The 22,407-nt window shown below is 36.7% G+C and overlaps 1 protein-coding gene across 6 annotated transcripts in view; it reads right to left on the bottom strand.

Annotated features, from left to right (window-relative positions):
* The window catches only part of RMDN2 (regulator of microtubule dynamics 2), an 89,945-nt gene that overhangs the window by 38,981 nt on the left and 28,557 nt on the right, over positions 1-22,407 (bottom strand). For 4 of the 6 annotated variants that reach the window (XM_004466022.5, XM_012528104.4, XM_004466021.3 and 1 more), the window contains 3 exons: positions 18,169-18,343; positions 16,685-16,787; positions 14,005-14,065 (listed from right to left, as the gene is read on the bottom strand). In XM_004466022.5, the coding sequence (XP_004466079.1) occupies positions 14,005-14,065; positions 16,685-16,787; positions 18,169-18,343 (339 nt within the window). Of the gene's footprint in view, positions 1-14,004; positions 14,066-16,684; positions 16,788-18,168; positions 18,344-21,301; positions 22,259-22,407 lie in introns of all 6 variants that reach the window. The other 2 variants (XM_058278408.2, XM_058278409.2) reach the window with 1 other exon arrangement.

Genomic DNA, 22,407 nt, shown 5'->3' with positions numbered 1-22,407 from the left:
CACAAACTACTAGGGTTCATGGAAACTCTGAGGAAAGTTAATTCACAATATGGTCTATTACCCTCATCTAGAGGTCATTCTAATTATATATGCTTTGACAGGAATTCTGTATTTTCTTTGAATTAATATTGAATATCTCCTTAATAACTGATGAACATTAATGTTTCAACAACTACTATAACAACTCCATGACATATGCTGAAGCACTCTTGATTTGGCATCAGTGCTATTTATACTGTGAGAGAGTGGAGGAAGCATACAAGAAATGTCGAGTATGTAAGTACACAAGATCCTGGGTTCTAGTTTCTTTCTATTTTTCCACTTATTGTGTGACCCTGATTTCTCAGCAACACATATGCACACATGCACATTCACACAAACACATACACGCATACACTCAAGCTATGACTTCCACAAAGTGCAAACAGGCTGCTCTGTGAATCACATGCTGTAAGGGATGTGGATATAATTTATGAACAGTAGAGAACAACAAATATTTAAGACATTATTTATAATTAAGGTCAGGCCTATTTGGCCAACAAACTGCAAATCCATTGGTAACTTTATTTTCTCAATTCCAGAGTACTATTTTAGGCTGGTACAATGGAAAAACTTACATAGCCTTAAAGTCACAAAGCAATTTCCTTTTGAAAAAACAAAGGTTAAAAACCAAGTCTTAAAATTGTACTTGCTTTTCAATTATTCCCTAAATATTAATCTTTTATGGTGATTATCCCTAAGATTACATCTTTTGCTTCAAATTGAAGGTTTATAAACCATTAAGTAACATTGTAAACCAAGGATTGCAAACTTTCTATTAGTACCCAAGAATAAATGTTTTTAGGTTTTCGGGTCAGATGGTCTCTGTTACAACTACACAACACTGTCACTGTACACAAATGCATAATTGCGACTGTGTTCCAATAAAACTATTTATAAAATCAGCACACAGATTTCGCCTGTAGGCCATCGTTCGTCATTCATGCTGAAGGAATGAGAAAATGCTTTTATTAACATACTAATAACCTAAATAAGATTCCAGCAGAGTAAGATCTTTTCTCAACATTGTATTACAATTAATTAGAGAAATAGTTAACCTAAATTAAATACAATGTTTTCTTAGGTCAAAGTTTAGATTTTTTCCCCATCATCCCAGACCTGACTACAACTATTGAACTGAATGAGAACATTTGCACTCAGTAGACGTATTATAGTGTATTCTAAGAATTAAGACATAATTTGCACTCAAATTTATTAGATTTTTATTGACAATTAGATTTTAATATTTTTAAAATTAGGAACCAATACTGATTAAGAAATCATGTGGGATGGCAGCAACATAGCAACATAAATGTCTCCTGAAAAAACCTCCCCAGAGAGCCAGCAAATAAAAGAACAAATCCCGCTTGCTTAGAACTCTGAAGGATGGTAGAGACTGGAGAAGGACCCCACAAATGCTGAATTGAAGAAAAAGAAAAATATCAGGTAGGAAATTTCCGCCCCTGGACCTGCTGATCCATTCCCTTTCCCTCCCGTGGTTCCATGCACCTTGGGAGTTACTCAGAGATAGCAGTCAGCACCCCTTCCTCCTCCCGCCAGGAACATGGGCCACAGCCCACAGCAATGGGTTAAAGCCCCATGCATATCCAGGCACAGGGACCCAAGTCCACAAAGGCCTGGACCAAAGGCAAGCTGCTGAAGACTGCTGCATTCAAAAATACCCACAACAGGAAGAGAGAGAGAGAGAGACAGACAGACAGACAGACTGTGGTAAAGCTGCAGCTGGAAAGTGCTGCGCTCACTCAATCCAGTTTCTGTTGACTGGACCACCTAAAGGCAAAATGGACTTTTCTGGAGTGATCCACCTTTCTGGATTGACTCCATCTGGCTCCCCAGGGTGGGATACCCTAACTGGGAAGAAACCAGAGGTTGAAAAGCATCACAGGGAAAAAGGGTATGTGTGTGGGGGGGCTGTTAACTGAACTGCTATAAGATAGGAGGGACTCAGAACTGAAAAAAGTAAGGAAAACTGGGCACTGAGTGAGAGAGAGAATTTAAACAAATCATAGGAGCTGGGGAGAACATTCTGCACAAAAACAAACAGAACAGATCAAGATTCCTGGGGTAAGAACAGAGGAAAGGAAGTTTTCTTCTGGAAATGAAATAATTACACAAAAAGTGAAATCTTAAAAATTGTACCACATATCCAGAGCAAAAATCAGATGAAGAGCTGAGAAAATCAGTTAAATATGGGCTATTCTAAAGATCTAGAATAAGTTGGGTCAAGCATCAATGAAGAGCTTGAACACAATTAACAATAAAACCCTAGATAAGAGGGAGAGAGTGACCTTCAGAGTTAACTCATCAAGATAAATATGCTGCCTAGACATCAGCAAAAAATTACAAACCATACTAAGAAACAGGAAGATATGGTTTAACCAAGAAACAAAACAAAACTTCAGAGGAGACACAGAATTTAGAACAACTAATCAAAGAAGTTCAAACAAATCTAAAGCAATTCAAGGAGATGAAGGAAAATATGCATAAATAGATGAAGGATATTAAGCAGACAATGTGTGAGCATGAAGAAGAATTTGAAAGTATAAAAAGAGATATAACAGAGGACAACCAGTAAGATGGCAGCAGAGTAATGTGCTCCTAGAGTCATCGTGTGCTACAGGGCAGTTAGTGACCATCCAGAGTTATCTAAAGCACCTGTCTGGGGGCTCCAGAGACCAGAAGAGTATCCTGCAACATTCTTGAAAGAATGGAAGGAGGAGACTACCATCTGCAGAGAGGATTTGTGAGTAGAGCACTTCACACCATGGAGGCCAGTGCCCATCCTCCATTGGAGGCACAAGTCACCTTGGGAGCTATTCTGTAGTTGGAATTGGAAGCTCCACAGGGAAGGAAGAGACAGTTGGACACCAACCTCAGCTACTGATTAATAAACTCAGCAGGCTGAAGTGTAATACTAAATTTGAACCTATCCAAGTCAGAAAGACGCTGGTAGTCGCCATTTTAACTCTGCCCCCAACATGAGGGGAAGTGGGAGGGAGTGACAATCACAGTGTTAGTAGGGACCAGCTTCTTTCCATCCAGATCAAATTGTAGCTCTAGCCTAAGCCCCAGCCCCACCTCTGGCAGGGTGGAAGCTGGGGGCACCTGCGCCAGCTTCTCCAGGAAATTACCGGCCACACCTGAGGCCAACAATCATCTTACTACGGCGGTGTAAGCCGCCTCAGGAGCTATTCTGTGGCTATAATTTGAAGCTCCATTTCCCAAAAATGATAGGAAGAGATGGTTGGCAACCAATTTCAGCTATTAATTAGTAAATTCGACTGGCTGAAGTATAACCCTAAGAACAGCTAAAATTTGAACATGTCCAAGTCGGAAAGAGGCTGGTAGCCACCATTTTGACTCCACCCCCAGCATGAGGGGAAGCCGGGATGACTGAAAATCACAGTGACAGTAGGGACCGGCTTCTTTCAACCAGATTGGACTGCAGCCCTAACCTAGGCTTCAGCCTCACCTTTAGCAGGGAAGAAGTTGGCGGGCCCAGCACCAGGCTCTCCGTGTAATTCGGCAGGCAAAGATTGAATAGTCAGAAGTCTACCCGGGTAACTGCGGTTATTTTGGACCTGCATAGCATAGACTGCTGCCCACACCTGCAGCTCCATTCTTGCCCCAGGCAGGGGAAGAAGGGGCATGAAGCTTCATTATTTTCTCTGGGCAACTAGAGCTTCGCCCTGCAAAACTTGGATTATTACAAACAGCTGTGGTTCTGTACTCCTGGCAAAGGAGAAATGTGGGAGAAGCTTCATCTGTCCCTTGGGCAATGTGGACAGCTTGAGCCTCCACAGCTTACAGCAAGAGCTATATCCTTTGCTTCTACTACACAAACAGCAAGGGAAAAAGGGCAAGAAAGCCAAAACTAAAGAGAGAAAGTGCACCCAGAATAAATCCAACTAGTATGCCAGAAATCAAGATGCCAACAAAAAATTACAATTCACACCAATAAACAGGAAGATATGGCCCAGTTAAAGGAACAAGATAAGCCTCTAGCTGACATAAAGGAGTTGAGACAACTAATCATAGATGTTCAAACAAGTCTCCTTAATAAATTCATTAAGATGGCTAAAGGGATTAAGGATATTAAGAAGACATTGGACAAGAACTAAGGGAAGAATTTGAAAGCATACATAGAAAAACAGTAGATCTTATAGGAATGAAAGATACAAAAAATGAAAGTAAAAATACACTAGAATCATATAATAGCAGATTTGAGGAGGCAGAAGAAAGGATTGGTAAGCTTAAAGAAATGACCTCCGAAAGCAAACATACAAAAGAACTGATGAAGAAAAGAATGGAAAGACTTCATCAAGGTCTCAGGAAACTAAACAACAGCAAGAGACATGCAAACATATGTGTCATGGGTGTCCCAGAAGGAGAAAAGAATGGAAAAGGGCAGAAGGAATATTTGAAGTAATGGTAGAAAATTTCCCAACTCTACTGAAGGACATGGATATCCATGTCCAAGAAGCACAACATACTCCCATCTGAATAAATATGAATAGACCAACTCCGAGACACATACTAATCAGAATGTCAAACACCAAAGACAAAGAGAATTCTGAGAGGAACAAGAAAAAAGCAATGCATAACATATAAGGGATACCCTTAAGATTAAATGCCAATTTCTCATCAGAAACTATGGAGGCAAGAAGACAGTGGTATGATATATATTTAAGATACTGCAAGAGAAAAACTTCCAGCCAAGAATCTTACATCCAAAAAGATTGTTTTTCAAAAATGAGGTGAGTTTAGAATATCCACAGATAAACAGAAATTGGGAGAGTATGTAACCAAGAGACCAGCTTTGCAGGAAATACTAAAGGGTGTGCTACAGTCTGAAAAGAAAAGACAGGGGAGAGAGGCCTGGAGACAGTCTAGAAATGAAGATTCATCAGTAAAAGTAACTAAAAGTCTCAAAAGAAGGGTAAAGTAAAATGACAGATAAAACCCAAAAGTCAAAATGGGTGAAATAAGAACTGCCTTTCAGTAATAACATTGAATGTTGATGAATTAAACTCTCCAATCACAAAAGACACAGATTGGAAGAATGGATAAAAACATATGAGCCACATATATGCTATCTGCAAAAGACTCACCTTAGATCCAAAGATACCAATAGATTGAAAGTTTGAAAGTGAAAGGCTGGAAGATTTCACATGCATTCAGTAACCAAAAAGAAAAAAGAAAAAAGAAAAGAAAAGAAAAAAAAGGCAGAGAACCTGTATTTATATTAGATGAAGTAGCCTTTAAAAGACACTAGTAATGTGAAATCTGAGGTAGAAAAAAATTCCTTTTACAAAAGCGACTAAAAGAATCAAATATTTAGGAATAAACTTAACCAAGGATGTAAAGCACTTATCTTCAGAAAACTACAACTCATTGTTAAAAGAAATAAGAAAAGACCAAAATAATTGGAATAATATTCCATGCTCACAGACTGGAAAACTAAATATCATTAAGATGTCAAATCTATCCAAACTGATATACAGATTCAATGCAATCCAATAAAAATTCCACCAGCATTTAAAAATAAATGGAAAACATGACTATCAAATTTATTTGGATGGGTAAGGGGTCCCAAATAGCCAGAAACATCTTAAAAAAGAAAAATGAAGTTGGAGAATTCTCACTTCTGGACTTTAAACCATATTACCTCACTACAGTGGTGAAAACAGCATGGCACCAGCATAAAGACAGACATATAGACCAATGGAACCGAATTGATGGTTAAGAAACAGATTTTCACATCTGTGGCCAAATGATATTTGACAAACCTGTCAAGTCCACCCAGCTTAGACAGAACAGACCAGTCAACAAATGGTGCTGAGAGAACTGAATATCCACAGCTAAAAGAAGGAAAAAGGACCACTATCTCACACCTTATATAAAAATTAACTCAAAATGGACCAAAGACCTAAATATAAAAGAACCATAAAGCTTCTAGAAGAAAATATAGAAAATATCTTCAAGACCTGATGGCAGAGGGTGAATTCTTAAAGGAGATAAGAGGAGAACTGAGATGGACTACTGATGTTTAATATATGTAGTAGTTTTAATTAACTGTTTTGTAAAGGTGTGGAATGTACAGAGTTGATGGTAACACATTATGGTGAGTAACAGCTGGTTTGTAAATCAATGTGGCTGAAAAGTGTAGTCTAGGGATGTAAACGCCAATTGAAAGAAAGCTAGAGAATAATCTACGGACTGAATAACATGGTAAAACCCAGAGGGGGATGGGAATTGTGGTTGATGGTACAGATGTAAGAGTGTCTTTTGTGAGCTAGAGCAGATGTACATCACCATTGCAGGGTATTGGGAATGTAGAGATGCTTGGGAAAAATACAACTGGAGTGACCTATGGACTGTGGTTAATAATAATAATGAAATATTTATGCATCTAAGCCATAGATGTACTGTGCTTATGGTGGTGCAGTGTGGAAGGGATGTAGGTGTATACTATGGACCTGGTAGTAGTCTGATGATATTGTCTCATCGTCTGTGACAAATGTTCTACCACAGTGTGGTGTGTTGATAGAGGGGTGTTGTTTGGGAATCCTGCATGTGTGCATGATTGTTTTGTAAGTTTATAACTTCTATCATAAAAATATATTTGAAAAACAATAATAGGGTGAGTTGGGGGAAAATACAACAAATGTAAGATAGGGAATCTAGTTGGTATTGGGATTTTGACAAAATTCTTTCATCATTTGTAACAAATGTCTCATAACAATGCAAGGTGTTGGTATAACAGTAGGTTGATGTATGAGACCCTTGTATGATGTTATGCATGTTTGCTTTGTAAGTTCACAGCTCCTACTATACACTTACTGTTTATGTATGTTCATATATAAATATATAAAAATAATAATATAGGGTGGGTTGGGGGAAATATATCAAATGTAAGATACTTCGGTTGATAGTAATATTTTGAGGATGCTCTTTAATCATTAGTTAAAAATGTTTCACCACAATGCAAGGTATTGTTGATAGGATGAGGTATGATGTCCCTGTATGATGTTATGCATGTTTGTTTTGTAAGTTCACAACTATTACTATATACTTATTGTTTATGTATGTGTGGTATACTTCAATAAATTTTTTAAAAATGAAAAAAGAGAGACATAACAGAAATTATGGGGTGAAAGGCACAATAGAAGAGATAAAAAATATATACTAGAAAAAAAATACACCAGCAGCATATAAATTTGCTGTTGTAGCAGATTTGAACAGGCAGAAGAAAGAATCAGCAAACTAGAATACAGGAGAACCCAAATCATACTGTCAGAAAAACAGAGAGAGAAAAGAATAGAAAAAATTGAGTCATCTCAGAGATGTGAGTGACAGCATGAAGCGCATAAACATATACACCATGGGTGTCCCAGGAGGAGAAGAAAAGGGGAAAGTGGCAGAAAGAATATTTAAGGAAATAATGGCTGAGAATTTCCCAACCCTTATGAAATACATAAATATACATGTCCAACAATACACAAATATATATATCCCAGAAACACAATCTACTCCAAACAGAATAAATCCCAATTACTCCAAGACACATGCTAAACTGAATATCAAATGCCAAAGATAGGGACAGAACTCTGAAAGCAGCAAGAGAAAAGTAATTCATCACATAAAGGAGTCCACAATAAGACTAAGTGTCAATTTCTCATAGAAACCATGGAGGTAAGAAGAATGTTGTATGATATATTTAAGGTACTGTAAGAGAAAAACTGCCAGCTCACAATCCTTTATCTGGCAAAACAGTCCTTCAAAAATGAGGGAGAGTTTAGAATAGTCACAGAGAAAAAGAAACTGAGGGAGTCTGTTAATAAGAGACCTGCCCTACAAGAGTTACTAAAGGGACTTCTGCAGGTTGAAAGGAAAAGACAGGAGAGAATGGCTTGGAGTGATGTAAAAAAATGAAGATTATCAGAAAGGGTAACAAAAGGGTAAATGCAAAACCCCAATAGCACAGTATCCACAATATACACCTCTATTCTTTAATTCCTAGAAGAGTCAGAATACAATTTAACAAAAAAGAGGCATACTTTCTGATAATGGATATGCAAAATATGAAGTGGTAAAGTGGGTCAAAACAACATAAAGAGGGGAAACAGACATGGGAGCAGAGAACATGGCTAATGAAGCTAAGTTGGTATCTTTTCAAATGAGTAGGTTACAGAAGGAGGTTGTATAATATAAAACCCAGGGTAACCATAAAGAAAGTATTTTTAAAATACACAGAAGCAGAAATAAGGAAGAGATCAATCAGATACATCAAAAAAAAAAAAAGAAACTATAGAGAAAAGGAGGTTGCAATAAAGAAAAAGAGAGACAAAAAAGATAGGACATATAAAAATCAAAGGAAAAATGCCTGAAGTAAGTACTGCCTTATAGCAACAGCATGGAATGTTAATGGCTTAAGCTTCCCTATCAAAAGACACAGAGTGACAGAAGGGATATAAAAGCATTATACAACTATATATTGTTTACAAGAGACTCAGCCTAGACTCAAAGACCCAAATGGATTGAACGTGAAAGGTTGGAAAGAGATATTCAATGCAAATAGTAATCAAAAAAAAAAAACTGAGATAGCTATACTAATAAAGGACATAATGTACTTTAAGTCAACAGCTGTTATAAGAGATGAAGAAGGACACTATATTAATAAAAAGGGACAATCCACCAAGAAGAAATAACAATAATAAATATTTATGCACCTAACAAATACATGAGGCAAACACTGACAAAACTGAAGGGAGAAATAGACACCTCTACAATACTAGGGGGAGACTTCAATATACCACTATCAATAAATACAACATCTAGCTAGAAGATAAATAAAGATACAGAGAACTTGAATAATAAGATAAAAGACTTAGATCTAATATATATATAAAGAACACTGCACCCCAAAACAGCAGGATGTGCATTCTTCTTAAGTGCACATGGATCATTCTCCATGATAGACCATATGTTGGGTCACAAAAGAAGTCTCAATAAATTAAAAAGTACAGAAATTATACAAAGCATTTTCTCTGACCATAATGGAATGAAGCTGAAAATCAATAACAGGTGAACTGGAAAATCCACAAAAAATTTGAATTTACATAATATACTGTTAAACAGTGGATCAAAGAAGAAATTGCAAGGGAAATCAGTAAATATCTTGAGACAAATGAAAATGAGAACCCAACATATTGAAACTTATGAGATGCAGTGAAGGCAGTACTGAGAGGGAAATTTATAGCCCTAAATGCTTACATTTAAAAAGAAAAGCCTAACTGCACACCTGGAGGATCTAGAAAAAGAACAGCAAATTAACCCCAAAGGAGCAGAAAGTAATAACAAATATTAGAGCTAGAATAAATGAAACTGAGAACAAAAAACAGAATCAACATCAGATTTTATTCTTTGAGAAGATCAATAAAATTGACAGACCCTAAACTAGACTGACAAAGAAAAAAAGAGAGAAGATGCAAATAAAATTAGAAATGAGAGGAGAATCATTATTACTGACCCCACAGAAATAAAAAGGGTAAAAAGAGGATATTATGAACAACTGTATGCCAACAAATTAAACAACCTACATGAGTTGGGCAAATTCCTAGAAACACTTGAATCTATATTGACTCTAGAAGAAACAGAAGACCTAAACAGACCAATTATAAGTAAAGAGATTGAATCAGTCATTTGAAGAACCCACAGAAACCTCCCAATAAAGAAAAGCCCAGGACCAGATGGCTTCACAGGTAAATTCTACCAATTATTCCAAGAAGAATAAATATCAATCCTGCTCAAATTCTTCCAGACCATTGAAGAGGAGAGAACACTACCTAACTCAGTTAGGTAGAATTAGCCCAACATCATCCTAATACCAAACACCTAATACCAAAGCCAGAAAGAGATACTTACTATAAGACTACCCCATATTACTCACTATATTGTGTTACTATCGACTCTGTCCATTTCCCCACATTTACAATCCAACTTATTAAACATTCTACGTTCAGCATCAGCTCACCCTTCTCAGCCCACTTTCTGTCTCCTAGTAACCTATACTCTAGGATTTAACTCCATGAGTTTACTCATTGTATTTAGTTCATATTAGCGAGATCATACAACAGTTGTCCTTTTGCATCTGGCTTATGTCATTCAACATAATGTCCTCAAAGTTCATTCATGTTGTCATATGGATCCTGATTTCATTTCTGGACTAGTATTCCATTGTATATATAGACCACATTTGTTTATCCATTCATCAGTTGATAGACACTTGGGTTGTTTCCATCTTCTAGCAATTGTGAATAATGTTGCTATGAACATTGGTGCATAAATGTCTGTTCACGTCCTTGCTCTCACTTCTTCTGAATATATTCCTAGTAGTGGGATTGCCAGATCATACAGAAGTTCTATATTTAGCTTTCAGAGGAACTGCCAAACTGTCCTCCATAGAGGCTGCACCATTTTAGGCTCCCACCAACAGTAAAAGAGTATTCCAATTTCTCTGGACATTATAGTGAGCACAATGGGGTAGTCTAGGGAGGTTAATGTCAACTGAAAGAAAGCTAGAGGATAATCTAGGGTACTGTATAACGTAGTGATTTTGGTAGTGGATGATGATTGTTGTTAATAGTATAAACACAAGAATGTTGCTCTGTTACAAGGTGTTAAGAATATGGAGACACGTGGAAAAATACAATGAATGTAACATAAAGACTATAGTTAACAGTAACATAATTTTTATAGCAATGGCAAAGAAGTACTATATTAATGCTAGGAGTCAATAATGGGGGGTGTATAAGGAATTATGGGTTTTTTCCTTTTAGCGTAATGAAAATGTTCTGAAATGGACTTAGCTGATGACAGCAGAACTCTGTGATGAAACTGAGCCAGTGAGGGTACACTCTGGATGGCGTGTATAAGGCAAGGGACCATATAACAGAGTGAACACCATGGTGAATGATATACTATGGTTACCAGTACAAACGTGAGAACGTTCTCTCATGAACTATAACAAAAATACATTATAAATACATGGTGCTAATAATAGGTTGGTTTGTGGGAAAAATACACCAAATATAAGCTATATTATGATGATGTTCTTTCATCAAGAGTAACAAATGTGTCACAACAATGTAAGGTGTTAGTGGTGGGGCATGTATGGGAATCCTTTATGGTATGCATAATTGTTTTGTAAACTTACAACTCCTCAAATAAAAAAAACCCCACTCCATTCCTTTATACTTTTGCTCAAAAAATGATACTACAAGAAAGAGAAATCACAGAACAATTTCTCTTATTAATACAGGTGCAAAAATCCTCAATAAAATACTTGTAAATTGAACCTAACAGCACATTAAAAGAATTATACACCATGATCAAGTGGGTTTTATCTCAGGTATGCAAGGGTGGTTCAACACAAAATCAATTAATGTAATACAACACATTAACGAAATGAAGAGGAAGAACTATATGATCATCTCCATTGATGCAGAAAAAGCATTTGACAAAATACAGTATCCTCTCTTGATAAAAAGACCTAGAAAAATAAGAATAGAAGGGAACTCCTCAACATGAAAAAGGGCATATATGAAAAAAATCCACAGATAACATCATACCCAATGTTAAAACTGAAAGCTTTCCCTCTACTATCTGGAACAAGACAAAGATTCCCACTGTCACTACTGTTATTCAACATTATACTGGAAGTTCTAGCCAGAGTAGTTAGGCAAGAAAAAGAAATAAAATACATCCAAATTGGAAAGGAAGAAGTAAAACTTTCACTGTTTGAAGATGACATTATCATGTATATAGAAAATCCCAAAAAATCTATAACAAAGTTACTAGAGCCAATAATTTAGCAAAGTGGTGGGATACAAGATCAACACACAAAAATCAGTAGTGTTTTTATACACTAGTAATGAACAATCCGAGGAGGAAATAAAGAAAAAAATTCCACTTACAATAGCAATGAAAAGAATCAAACATGTAAGAATAAATTTAACCAAGGATGTAAAGAAATTGTAAATAGAAAAGTGCAATACATTGCTAAAAGAAATCAAATACGAACTAAATAAATGGAAGGACATTCCATATTCATGGCTTGGAAGACTAAATATCATTAAGATGCCAATTATACCAAAATGATTTACAGTCTCAATGTATTGCCAATCAAAATTCTAATAGCTTTCTTTGCAGAAATGAAAAAGCCAATTATCAAATTTATTTGGAAGGGAAAGGGGTGCTGAATAGCCAAAAATATCTTTGAAAAGATGAACCAAGTTGGAAGACTTGCACTTCCTGACTTTAAAGATTACTAAGCTGTAGTGGTTAAAACAACATGGTATTGGCACAAGGACAGACATATTGACCAATGGAATAGAATTGAGAGTTCAGAAATAGACCCTTACATCTATGACCAATTAATTTTTGACAAGGCTGCCAATTCCACTCAATTGGGAAAGAATTGTCTCTTCAACAAAGGGTGCTGGGAAAACTGGATATCCAAATGCAAAAGAATGGAAGAGGACCCCTATCTCACACCATGTAAAAAAATGAACTCAAAATGGATCAAAGACCTAAATATAAGAACAAGGACTATAAAACTCCTAGAAGAAAATGATGGGAAGCATTTTGTGTGTGTGTGTTAGGCAATGGTTTCTTGGACTTTACACCAAAAGCACAAGCAATGAAAGAAAAACACAGGTAAATGGGACCTCATCAAAATTTAAAAATTTGTGCATTAAAAGATTTTGTCACAAAAGTGAAAAGACAACCTAATCAATCGGAGAAAATACTTAGAAATGACATTTATGATAAGGGTTTAATATCCAGATATATAAAGATCTCCTACAACTCAACAATAAAAAGACAAACAACCCAACTAAAAAATGATTAAAATACTTGAATAGATATTTCTTCAAAGAAGATACACAAATGGCTAATAAAAAGCACATGTAAAAATGCTTAACATCTCTAGTTATTAGGGAAGTGCAAATAAAAACTAGAATGAGATATCATTTCTTAATATCTAAAACAAGGCAAGGATGTTTGCTCTCACCACTTCGACTCAACATTGTACTGGGGGCTCTGTCCAGTGCCATTAGGCAAGAAAAAGAAACAAAAGCTATCCAGATTGGCAAGGAAGACGTAAAACTATATCTATTCTCAGGACTCATAGTTATATGTTTAGGATATCCTAAGGAGTCCACAAAAACAAAAATCACTAATAAATGGGTTTAACTATGTCATAGGATAAAAACTCAAAATATATGTAATAAAATTGATTGTACTTTTATATATTAGCAACGAGCCACATGAATATGAAATTATTAATATAATTCCATTTACAAAAGTATCAAAAAGAATAATATAGGAATAATTTTAACAAAAGAAATTCAACTTGTATTCTAAAAATAAAACACTGGTATATGAAATTAAAGATGTAAATAAATGGAATATTTATTGATATTACTAAAATTATATTTAGCCTAAAATAATAAAACACCTTTGAAATTTTTAGTGAAGAAACACTGTCTATTTAAACATGCTAAACAAATGGCAAATTTTAAGATATTTAATTCTTGGAAGCATTATTTTTACATTTCATTTAGAAACATGACATCATTTTAGTATGTTTTCAAACAAAATATTATATTAAACTAGATTTCATTAATATGTATCATGCTCATAACCATTTGACTTGGTAGATTCACTAATGATCTCTTCAATGAAAGTTCAGCTTAAATATACTTACAATATGCATAATGAAACTATGCATGACTATGGCAGAACAAGAACAATTACTGTGCTGTCTCTTAAACATCTTTTTCAATGGATGAGATTGGCAGGATAAGGGGTCTAATATTTTTTTAAATCCATAAAGAAGCATATTAGAATTCTAAAATAACACATAAATCATATACTTACCACAGATGACAATTTCCATTCATGGGTGCCCTGCTAACAGCTCTTTCCCCTAAAGTTTTCCCTGAAAAAGAAATTTATACTTAGTGCCTTTATGTGAGTTGGTGATGGTGGTGTTGGAATGGATTATTGAAACATCAGCGGTTCTCAAAGTATGGTCCCAAGACCAGAAGCATCAGCATTACCTGGGCACTTGTTAGAAAAGCAAATTTTCAGCCACACAACAGATCGTGATCAGAAACTCTGCGGTAGGGATTCAGCAATCCATGTTATATTAAGCCTCTAGTAATTCTGATGCACTCTCAAGTTGGAGACTTTCTGGACTAATTGATTTAACCAAGGACAAAGAAAAGTCATTCAACATCAATTAAAAGTGTAATCAAAATGATTTCGCAATGAATTCCACTGACATTTACTGAGTACCTACTAAGTACCATGTTGTGTGATCCTCTGGGAACAAAGAGTCAAATAAGGCACAGTTCTTGACCTCCAACAGCTCACAGGCCAGTAGTCAGCAGGTACACAAATAAATAAATTACATGCAAAATGTAACAAGGTGAAAAGAGCCTGGAGGAGTAATTCTATCTGAAGAGGTAGGGGAAGGCTTCCCAGAGAAGCTCTCTTCTAATCACAATAATAAACAGGTTCGGTGTAGCAGTTTGATATAGTTATGAATTCCAAAAATAGATATTGGATTATGGCTGTAATCTGGTCTGTACCTGGGCATGATTAAGTTATGATTAGGGCTTTGATTGGCCCACGTCATGAGGTTGGGGCCACCTTGGTGGGTGGGGACTCATAGATAAAAGGCATGGCAAAGGACAAAGTTGAAGCTTTTTGATGCTGGGGGTTTTTGATTTTGGAGTTTTGATGTTGGAGTTTGATGTTGAAGCCCCAGGAAGTGAGCTCACAAAGGAAAGAGAAGCAAGCCCCAGGAAGAGAAGAATGCTGAGCTCAGGAAGAAGTAAGCCCTGGGAAGAAAGGAACCCTGAATCCAGAGAGAAGCAAGACCCTGGAAGGGAGGAACCCAGGAAGCCCGAACCCTTGCCGATGTCAGCAGCTATCTTGCTCCAACATGTGAAAACAGACTTCAGTGAGGGAAGTAACTTATGCTTTATGGCCTGGTATCTGTAAGCTCCTAGCCCAAATTAATACCCTTTATAAAAACCAACTAATGTCTGGTATTTTGCATCAGCATCCCTTTGACTAATATACTCGGTGACATAAATAATTCCTCCAAATCATTTTATTTAGTTTTAGAATAATTTTTAATGATATAATAACTATTTGGGGTAGAAGTTTGTCTAATGGCTCAAAAAAATCTAAATGTTTGCAACAAAACAGATGCACATTCTGAAAATGTTTCTCAAAAGGAGCCATTTTACCTTATTTCTTCATCCTTTTATTTTTTTTAAGATTTATTTTATTTATTTCTCCACCCCCACCCCACCCCATTGTCTGCTCTCTGTATTCATTCACTGTGTATTCTTTCTGTGTCTACTTGTATTCTTGTTAGGCAGCTCTGGGAACCAATCATGGGACCTTCCAGAGTGGGGGAGAGGCGACTATTCTTTTGTGCCACCTCAGCTCCCTGTTCTGCTACATTTTCTTATTGTCTCTCCTCTGTGTCTCTTGTTGCATCATCTTCCTGTACCAGCTCTCCGTGTGGGCCGGCACTCCTGCATGGGCTGGCATTCTGCATGGGCCAGCCTGGCATGTGGGCCAGCTTGCCTTCACCAGGAGGCCCTGGGCATCAAACCCTGGACCTCCTATATGGTAAACAGGAACCCAACTGCCTGAGCAACATCCACTTCTCCATCCTTTTATTTTTGCTCTAATTTTTTATAGGTATTCTTGACTAGACTATCCAATGAACAGAAAAATGCTTCTCTAAATAAATGGTTGATATCATCTTTAAAATAAGGACTTTTCATTCTAAAATCATTATCCTATCTGTTAATTTGTTAAGAAGGCACTAAATAGGCCATCTGTTAAGGAAACTACCCTGTGTAGAAATCTACATAAACTAAAATTAAAAAGTGAAGAACATTAATAATAACTGATATTACACTGGGGGTGTGTATTACAGGAGTTAGTAATTTTTAAATGAATGATTAAAATCTTTATTTTATTTTCCAAGATTTTTATTATTAAACATTTTCTTTAATATACAAACATGAAAAACCAAAGGAACAGTATAGATACACTGTCAAATGAACAACAGCTTTTAGCTTACTACCTCTACCCTACGACAGAAAACACTGAGAATATAAAGTAAGCTTGGTAGTAAGGAGACTGGTTTCGCAGTCTCACTGAAAGGAAGGGTATTTCTCTTACAAATCTTACTTTATCTATTTGAGGCATTCATATCAATCATTTAATTACGAAAATAATAATGTTCCTTTAAATATAAGGTTCTTATTTTATGTGGAATACAAGTTATTATCCTAGTACCTTTAAAAGCTGAAATTTGTGTGTTTTGTCAGTTTATATTCCAACATGCTCAATTGTTTTCTAAAGAACATATAATTTAGTCCTAAAAAACCTCTTTCTTTCTTGAGACTGTATGTATTTTTTTTATGCCAGGATATATTAAAATAGATTTAGCTTTAATTCAAGTTCAGTGGTTTACTACAGCTTATAATCACCACTTGAGTATAATTAATCATTAAAATATACTTACCAAGATTAGCATAATATTTCTTTTCCTGTGTATTTGTAGATAGCTCATACATGTCTCCATGAGCACGAACAAACCGCCAAACAAACTCTATTTCATCTCTAAACTGAAAAGGAAAGATGGTATTGTACAACACTAGTTTATCTTATTAACTTGACCACACTATAAGTGTTTTCCAATGCAACTTTTAAAAATTAGCCAAGTAAATTGGTATTTATAGATGAATAAGCATGTATAAATATACAACATTTTAAATTCAAATATTCATAGCTAAGAAATGTGACCTAATATAGTGTTTGATCCAAAGCCAATTAATATTATCCAGATATTATCTCCACCTGTGTAGAAGGGGAAATTGCTAGATGCCAAAATCTACAACTTCTCCTTTATACTATTCTTATCTTGGAGCTGTAATAAATAGTCTCTTCTTTTCCTTTCTAAATATTGCTTTGATACCTCAGTGAAAGTGATAGTTAATTTCAAGGGTCCACTTGGCAAGGTTACAATGTTTACCTGTTTGATCAAGCAAACACTAGCCTGAGTATCACTGTGAAGGTATTTTGTAGACGGATTTGCATCTATAGTCAGATGACTGCACCTATGGCTGATTGTACCTACAATCCACAAAGGACACTGCCCTCAGCAATGCAGGGAGTATCCTCATCCAATCAGTTGGAGGTCTTCAAAGCCAGAACAGATGATTTCAGAAATCAGGAAGAAAAATTTCTCTCTCTACTTCAGCCATCCAGTTTCCCCTAGGGAATTCAACTTCATCTTCATCAGAATTTCCACCTTAAGACCTGCCCTATGGAATTTGGACTTGCCATCCCCCAGAGTCATATGAGCCAATTCCTATAATAAATCTCTTAATATATATGTATGTATATTATTAATCTGTGTGTATTTGTGTATATATATAAACATATATATATATATATTCTACTGGTTCTATTTCGCTGGCAAATCCTAATCCAAAGAGCATTTCAAATAATATCTGTAAGCTGAATCACATATACTCAAAAAAGCAAGCACATTTTACATTTTAATTAATAATATAATCTTGGAGATTGTATGTAACTTTTAGACAAAGTTTAGACTTAAATTGCCAATGGGAAATAATGAAATTTAATTCTCTTTGTGATACTTCAACTCTCAACCCCCATACACATACTTTTCTTTGGTAGTAGTGGCAGGAGTGATGAGTTTTCCAATTTAGGACCAATATAAAACATGGAAAACCAACTACTGGTAGAAACAGCTTTAAATACTGATAGCTGTTGTATTACTGATTATTAAACAGAAGAGTCAAAATGTACTTTTAGCCCCCCCAGAATATCAGTATTATGTGCATTGGCATAATGCCCAGTACTTCATCTCTCAGGTTGTGTAAACTGTAAAACAATTGTTATGGTCATAATGTGAATGACACATTAGACTAAATCAAAATTTAAAACAATACAAACATGGTTTCGTCACATATTGCTTACCTTTGCTTTGTGGTCACACAGTAGTTCAAAACTCTCCATCTTGCCAGACTCACTCTCACGTAAACGATCTACCTTTTGGAGAAGGACGTCTAAGTTTAATTCCACTATATGTTTATTAAATGCCTTAGGGACAGGAAAACTCTGTTCTTCTGTGTCAGTATTAGCTGTAATATACCTAAAATTGTAGAAATAAGTATCAACCTTTTTGAAAGTTATACTGTAACAGTCAAGAATGAGCCTTCTTTGGCAATTTATACCAAACCCAGCAGGTCTACCACAAGGTCTCCGTAGAATTAAGCAACAGCATAGAAGAAACTAGGCGTGCCCTAGAAGCCCTTAGACAGCAAACAGACTCTTGCCGCTGTGATGCTCCAAAACTGCAAGGCACTAAACATGCTAACACCAGCACAGGGAGAAACATGTCTATTTCTCAAAGAAGAATGCTGTTTCTAAGCAAATCACTCTGAATAGTCCTAGAAAGCCTTCGAAACTTGCAAGATAAAGCCCAATTTCAGGAAAATGCAGCCTCTGGAGGCCCCTGGCCTTTCTCACTCTAGAGGTCTAGTACTGCATGGCTGGCCCCCTTTTTGGGTCCACTTACCACCGCCTTTGTTATCCTTTTAGTAGAACTATATATCTTAAATTCTAACTACGTTTATTTCTCCCAGAATCAATGCCTTCCAGGACAAGATATTAGTCATGCAGGGATTTTATCCAGCTCTAGCCACGGTGCTGGACCTGTCTTTCCTCAGCCTCAATAGAAGAGCCAATCAGAACAGCAAATAGCTGGGGCCCCTCCCCAGCATTATGAAGGGGAGCAGGTGAAAGTCTTAAAAGGGCCTAACCTGGGGCCCCAGGCACGCGACTCATCGCAGCATGCCCACAGTCCATGCCTAGGACTGGGTACTCTTTTCTTCTTTCTTAATAAACTCTTTACTCCCTTGGAAAAAAAGAAAAAGAGAGAGAGAGAGAGGTAGAAAGGGAGGGAGAGAAGCAGAGAGGGAGAGAGGGAGGGAGAGAGGGAGAGTGGGGGGAGAGAGGAAGAGAGGGAGGGAGAGAGGGGAGGGGGGAGAGAGAGAGAGAGGCAGAGAGAGAGGGAGAGAGAGAGGGAGACAGAGGCAAGGAGAGAGAGGCAGAGAGAGAGAGAATAAAGAAAAAGAGTGATCCCTTTAAAATGCAAGTCAAATCATGCCCCTCTGTGACGATGCTCCCATTCACTCAGAGAAAAGCCCAAGTCCTAACAAGTGTACAAAGTCCTCAGTGAATTGCCCCTCATTCCGTTACCTCTCTGTTTCCTCCCACTCTCTCCTCACTCATTCAACTCCACTCTGGCTGCCCACTTGTTTCTTAAACACACCAACCATACAGCCCCTCGTGACCTTTACATATGCTCTTCTCTCAGGTAGCTACATATCTCCCACCCTTTCCTCCTCCAAGGCTTTGCTTTAATGTCACCTTCTCATTGCAGTCCCTCCAGACCACTTTATTCTAATGCTGTAATCTCCCCCTGCTCCACCCCAGCCACATTTCCTTCCCCTCCAATCTTCCTCACCACGTTTGACACTTTTTTTCCCACAGCAGGTATCATCTTTTAACATATTATCTAATTTACTAATCTCTGCTGTTCTTTTGCCAATAACTGCCTACCTCCCCACCTCCCACCACTAGAAGGCATACTCCCTGATAGTAGGGTTCTTTGTTTTATTAACTGATATATCAAGTACCTAGAAAAGCACCTGGCATAGTGTGGATTCTCAATGAATATTCATGAATGGATGATATAGAGTTGTAGAAAGTCATCAATCAAAACCAATTTTTTAATGGTTCAAGATGATGTTCCAACTTCTAACTTAGTTTTTACAAATTAATGTACCCTATATCATTTTGTTCTTGGTGGCATTCAATGCACACAATTTATTTTTTATTTATTCAAACCCTACCTTGCCCTTAAAATATTTTAAGGACTTCTTTAGGGATACATAACATAGAAGAGAACAAATTAGATTTAACATAGAAGTAGTGAGTATAAAAGATAAAAGCAGGGCCAAATGTGAATGAGGCCAATAAAAAATACACATACTTCAGAAATCTATACATTTGCTATAAGGGACACAATAGGCACTATATCTTCCAGAAGCTAATGCAATCAGTCACATAACTCACAGTCCCTTTTGGATAAAGCAGGTTTTCAGGAGAAGTGCAATTATTTCCAATATTAAGATCTAAAATAAATTTCTTTCAAAGTTAGTGTAAAGAAGACATTATGTGAAATAATAACCAAATTCTTCAACAACATTCTCTATAAATGGAAACTCTATCTTCCAGGTGCTTGAATAAAAAATCCCAAAAACATCCTTGACTCTTTTCTGTTCTAAGCAATTAGCAGTCTGTTAGCAAATCCTGTTGGTATTAACTTAGAAAAATATCCAAATCTAGCCACTTCTCACCACCTCTGCAATGACTTCCTATTCTGACTCCCTGCTTTTTGTCCATGACCCTTATAGTCTATTTTCAATAAAGTAGCCAGAGTGATCCTTTAAAACCTTGAGTTAGAGCTTGCCATTCCTTTGCTCAAACCCCTCCATGTGATATCCAAATAAGAGTGAAAACCTTACGGTGGCCTACAAAGCCCCACATGATCTGGTTCATTATCTCCGACCTTGATTCCTATTACTCTCCAGCTTGCCAACAGCTCTCCAGGCACTTTGGCTTCCTTGATATTCCTTGAACACATCAGCTGCATTCCTGCCTTAAGACCTTTGTATTTGCTGTTCCTTCTGCCTAGACGTTCTTCCCTTATCTATTTCATGTCCTTGTTCAAATGTCACCTTCTCATTCCAAAAGTGGAAAACAATCCAAAAGCCCATCAACTGAATGGACAAACAAAATGAGGTACATCCATACAGCGGAATATTATTCAATAATAAAAAAGAAATTACGTACTGATACATGCTACAACATGAATGAAACTGAAACTACTAGACTAAGTGAAGGGCCACACACTGTATGATTTTTTCTAACTTAAGGGAGACGTGGGGGCGTCTATGAGAACTGCGCGGGGATTTCTATGGACTACTGAGAGTGCCTGGTGATTTGAGTTGCCCTATTGAGAGAGGGTAAAGTCTGAAGTGACCTTATTTTAGGAATTTCAATAGCTGAAGATTTGTCTTCATCTTGAGGCACAACAGAACTGTTTTTCTCTTCAAAGAGGCCTGAGGTAGCTTCATTCTGAGATGGGATAAAGGAGGCAGCATTTTTACAGGGTGAAAAAACATCAGCACTCTGGTTGCAAGGGGAAGTCAGTCTTCCATAGGGATGCTGGTGAGTCACAGCTGGAGAATGATTTGGACTATTACTTTGAGAAGGAGGACTAAGGAAAACTTTCAAATCTTCATTTAATTGGTCTTTTTCCTGAACACCATTGGCAATTCCATTTTTTTGCCAGGAAGAGGATACAACTGGATGAGAAATGAGTGATGCTGTGGTTTGCTGAAAGTTGGTTAGATCAACAGTTTTCCTATGGACTGAGGAAGTAGGTCTTGTTCTAAGATTTATAAAGTGTTTACTGTAATATTCAGGATTAGAAAACTTTCTGTATTTTTGGGCAGCAGCAGCATTTGGGTCTTGAGAGATTTCAGTTTCATTCAGAATATAAGTGTTCTGAGGATTTGTTTGAGGTTCAAAAAAAGTAACACTCTCATAGCAGGAAACTATACTTAACTTCGGGGAAGAGAAAAATGCTCGGGATCTGGGGCCACCATGGATTGCGGATTTTGAAGTGTGAAAATCACTCAAGTCTCTGTTTTCATGAGAATCAAAGTTAGCTCTACTTTGATACTGAGAAAGGAAAACATTGCTTTTTTGAAGTTTAGGGAATAAAGATCGTTTTTTTCCAGAGAAAGATGGATAAGTAGATGTACTTGATCGAGCTGAAAAAAAACTTTTATTTCCTCCAGATGAACTTTTACGAAGTGAAGAAGGATGAAGTGTCTTAAGGCCAAGAGAACTAGAGGCTCCATGGTACGGGGAGTGTGAAGTAACTTGTTCTGCAGGACAATTTGGTTGGAAGCTCTGGTCCTCTTTGCAGCAGCTAGAGTGAGAAAAGTGTCAAATGAGGAAAAAAAATAGGGAGTAGACGTGAAGACCTGCCACGTTCCTGAAAAATAATATCCACTTTACCAATAGGGAAACAACAGGGGATAAGAAAATGTGGCAGCTGAAGTTGATGGTCACACAAAT

Source organism: Dasypus novemcinctus, chromosome 17, assembly GCF_030445035.2.
Source record: "Dasypus novemcinctus isolate mDasNov1 chromosome 17, mDasNov1.1.hap2, whole genome shotgun sequence".
Lineage (NCBI taxonomy): Eukaryota > Metazoa > Chordata > Mammalia > Cingulata > Dasypodidae > Dasypus > Dasypus novemcinctus.
This window is presented reverse-complemented; position numbering and strand designations above follow the sequence as displayed.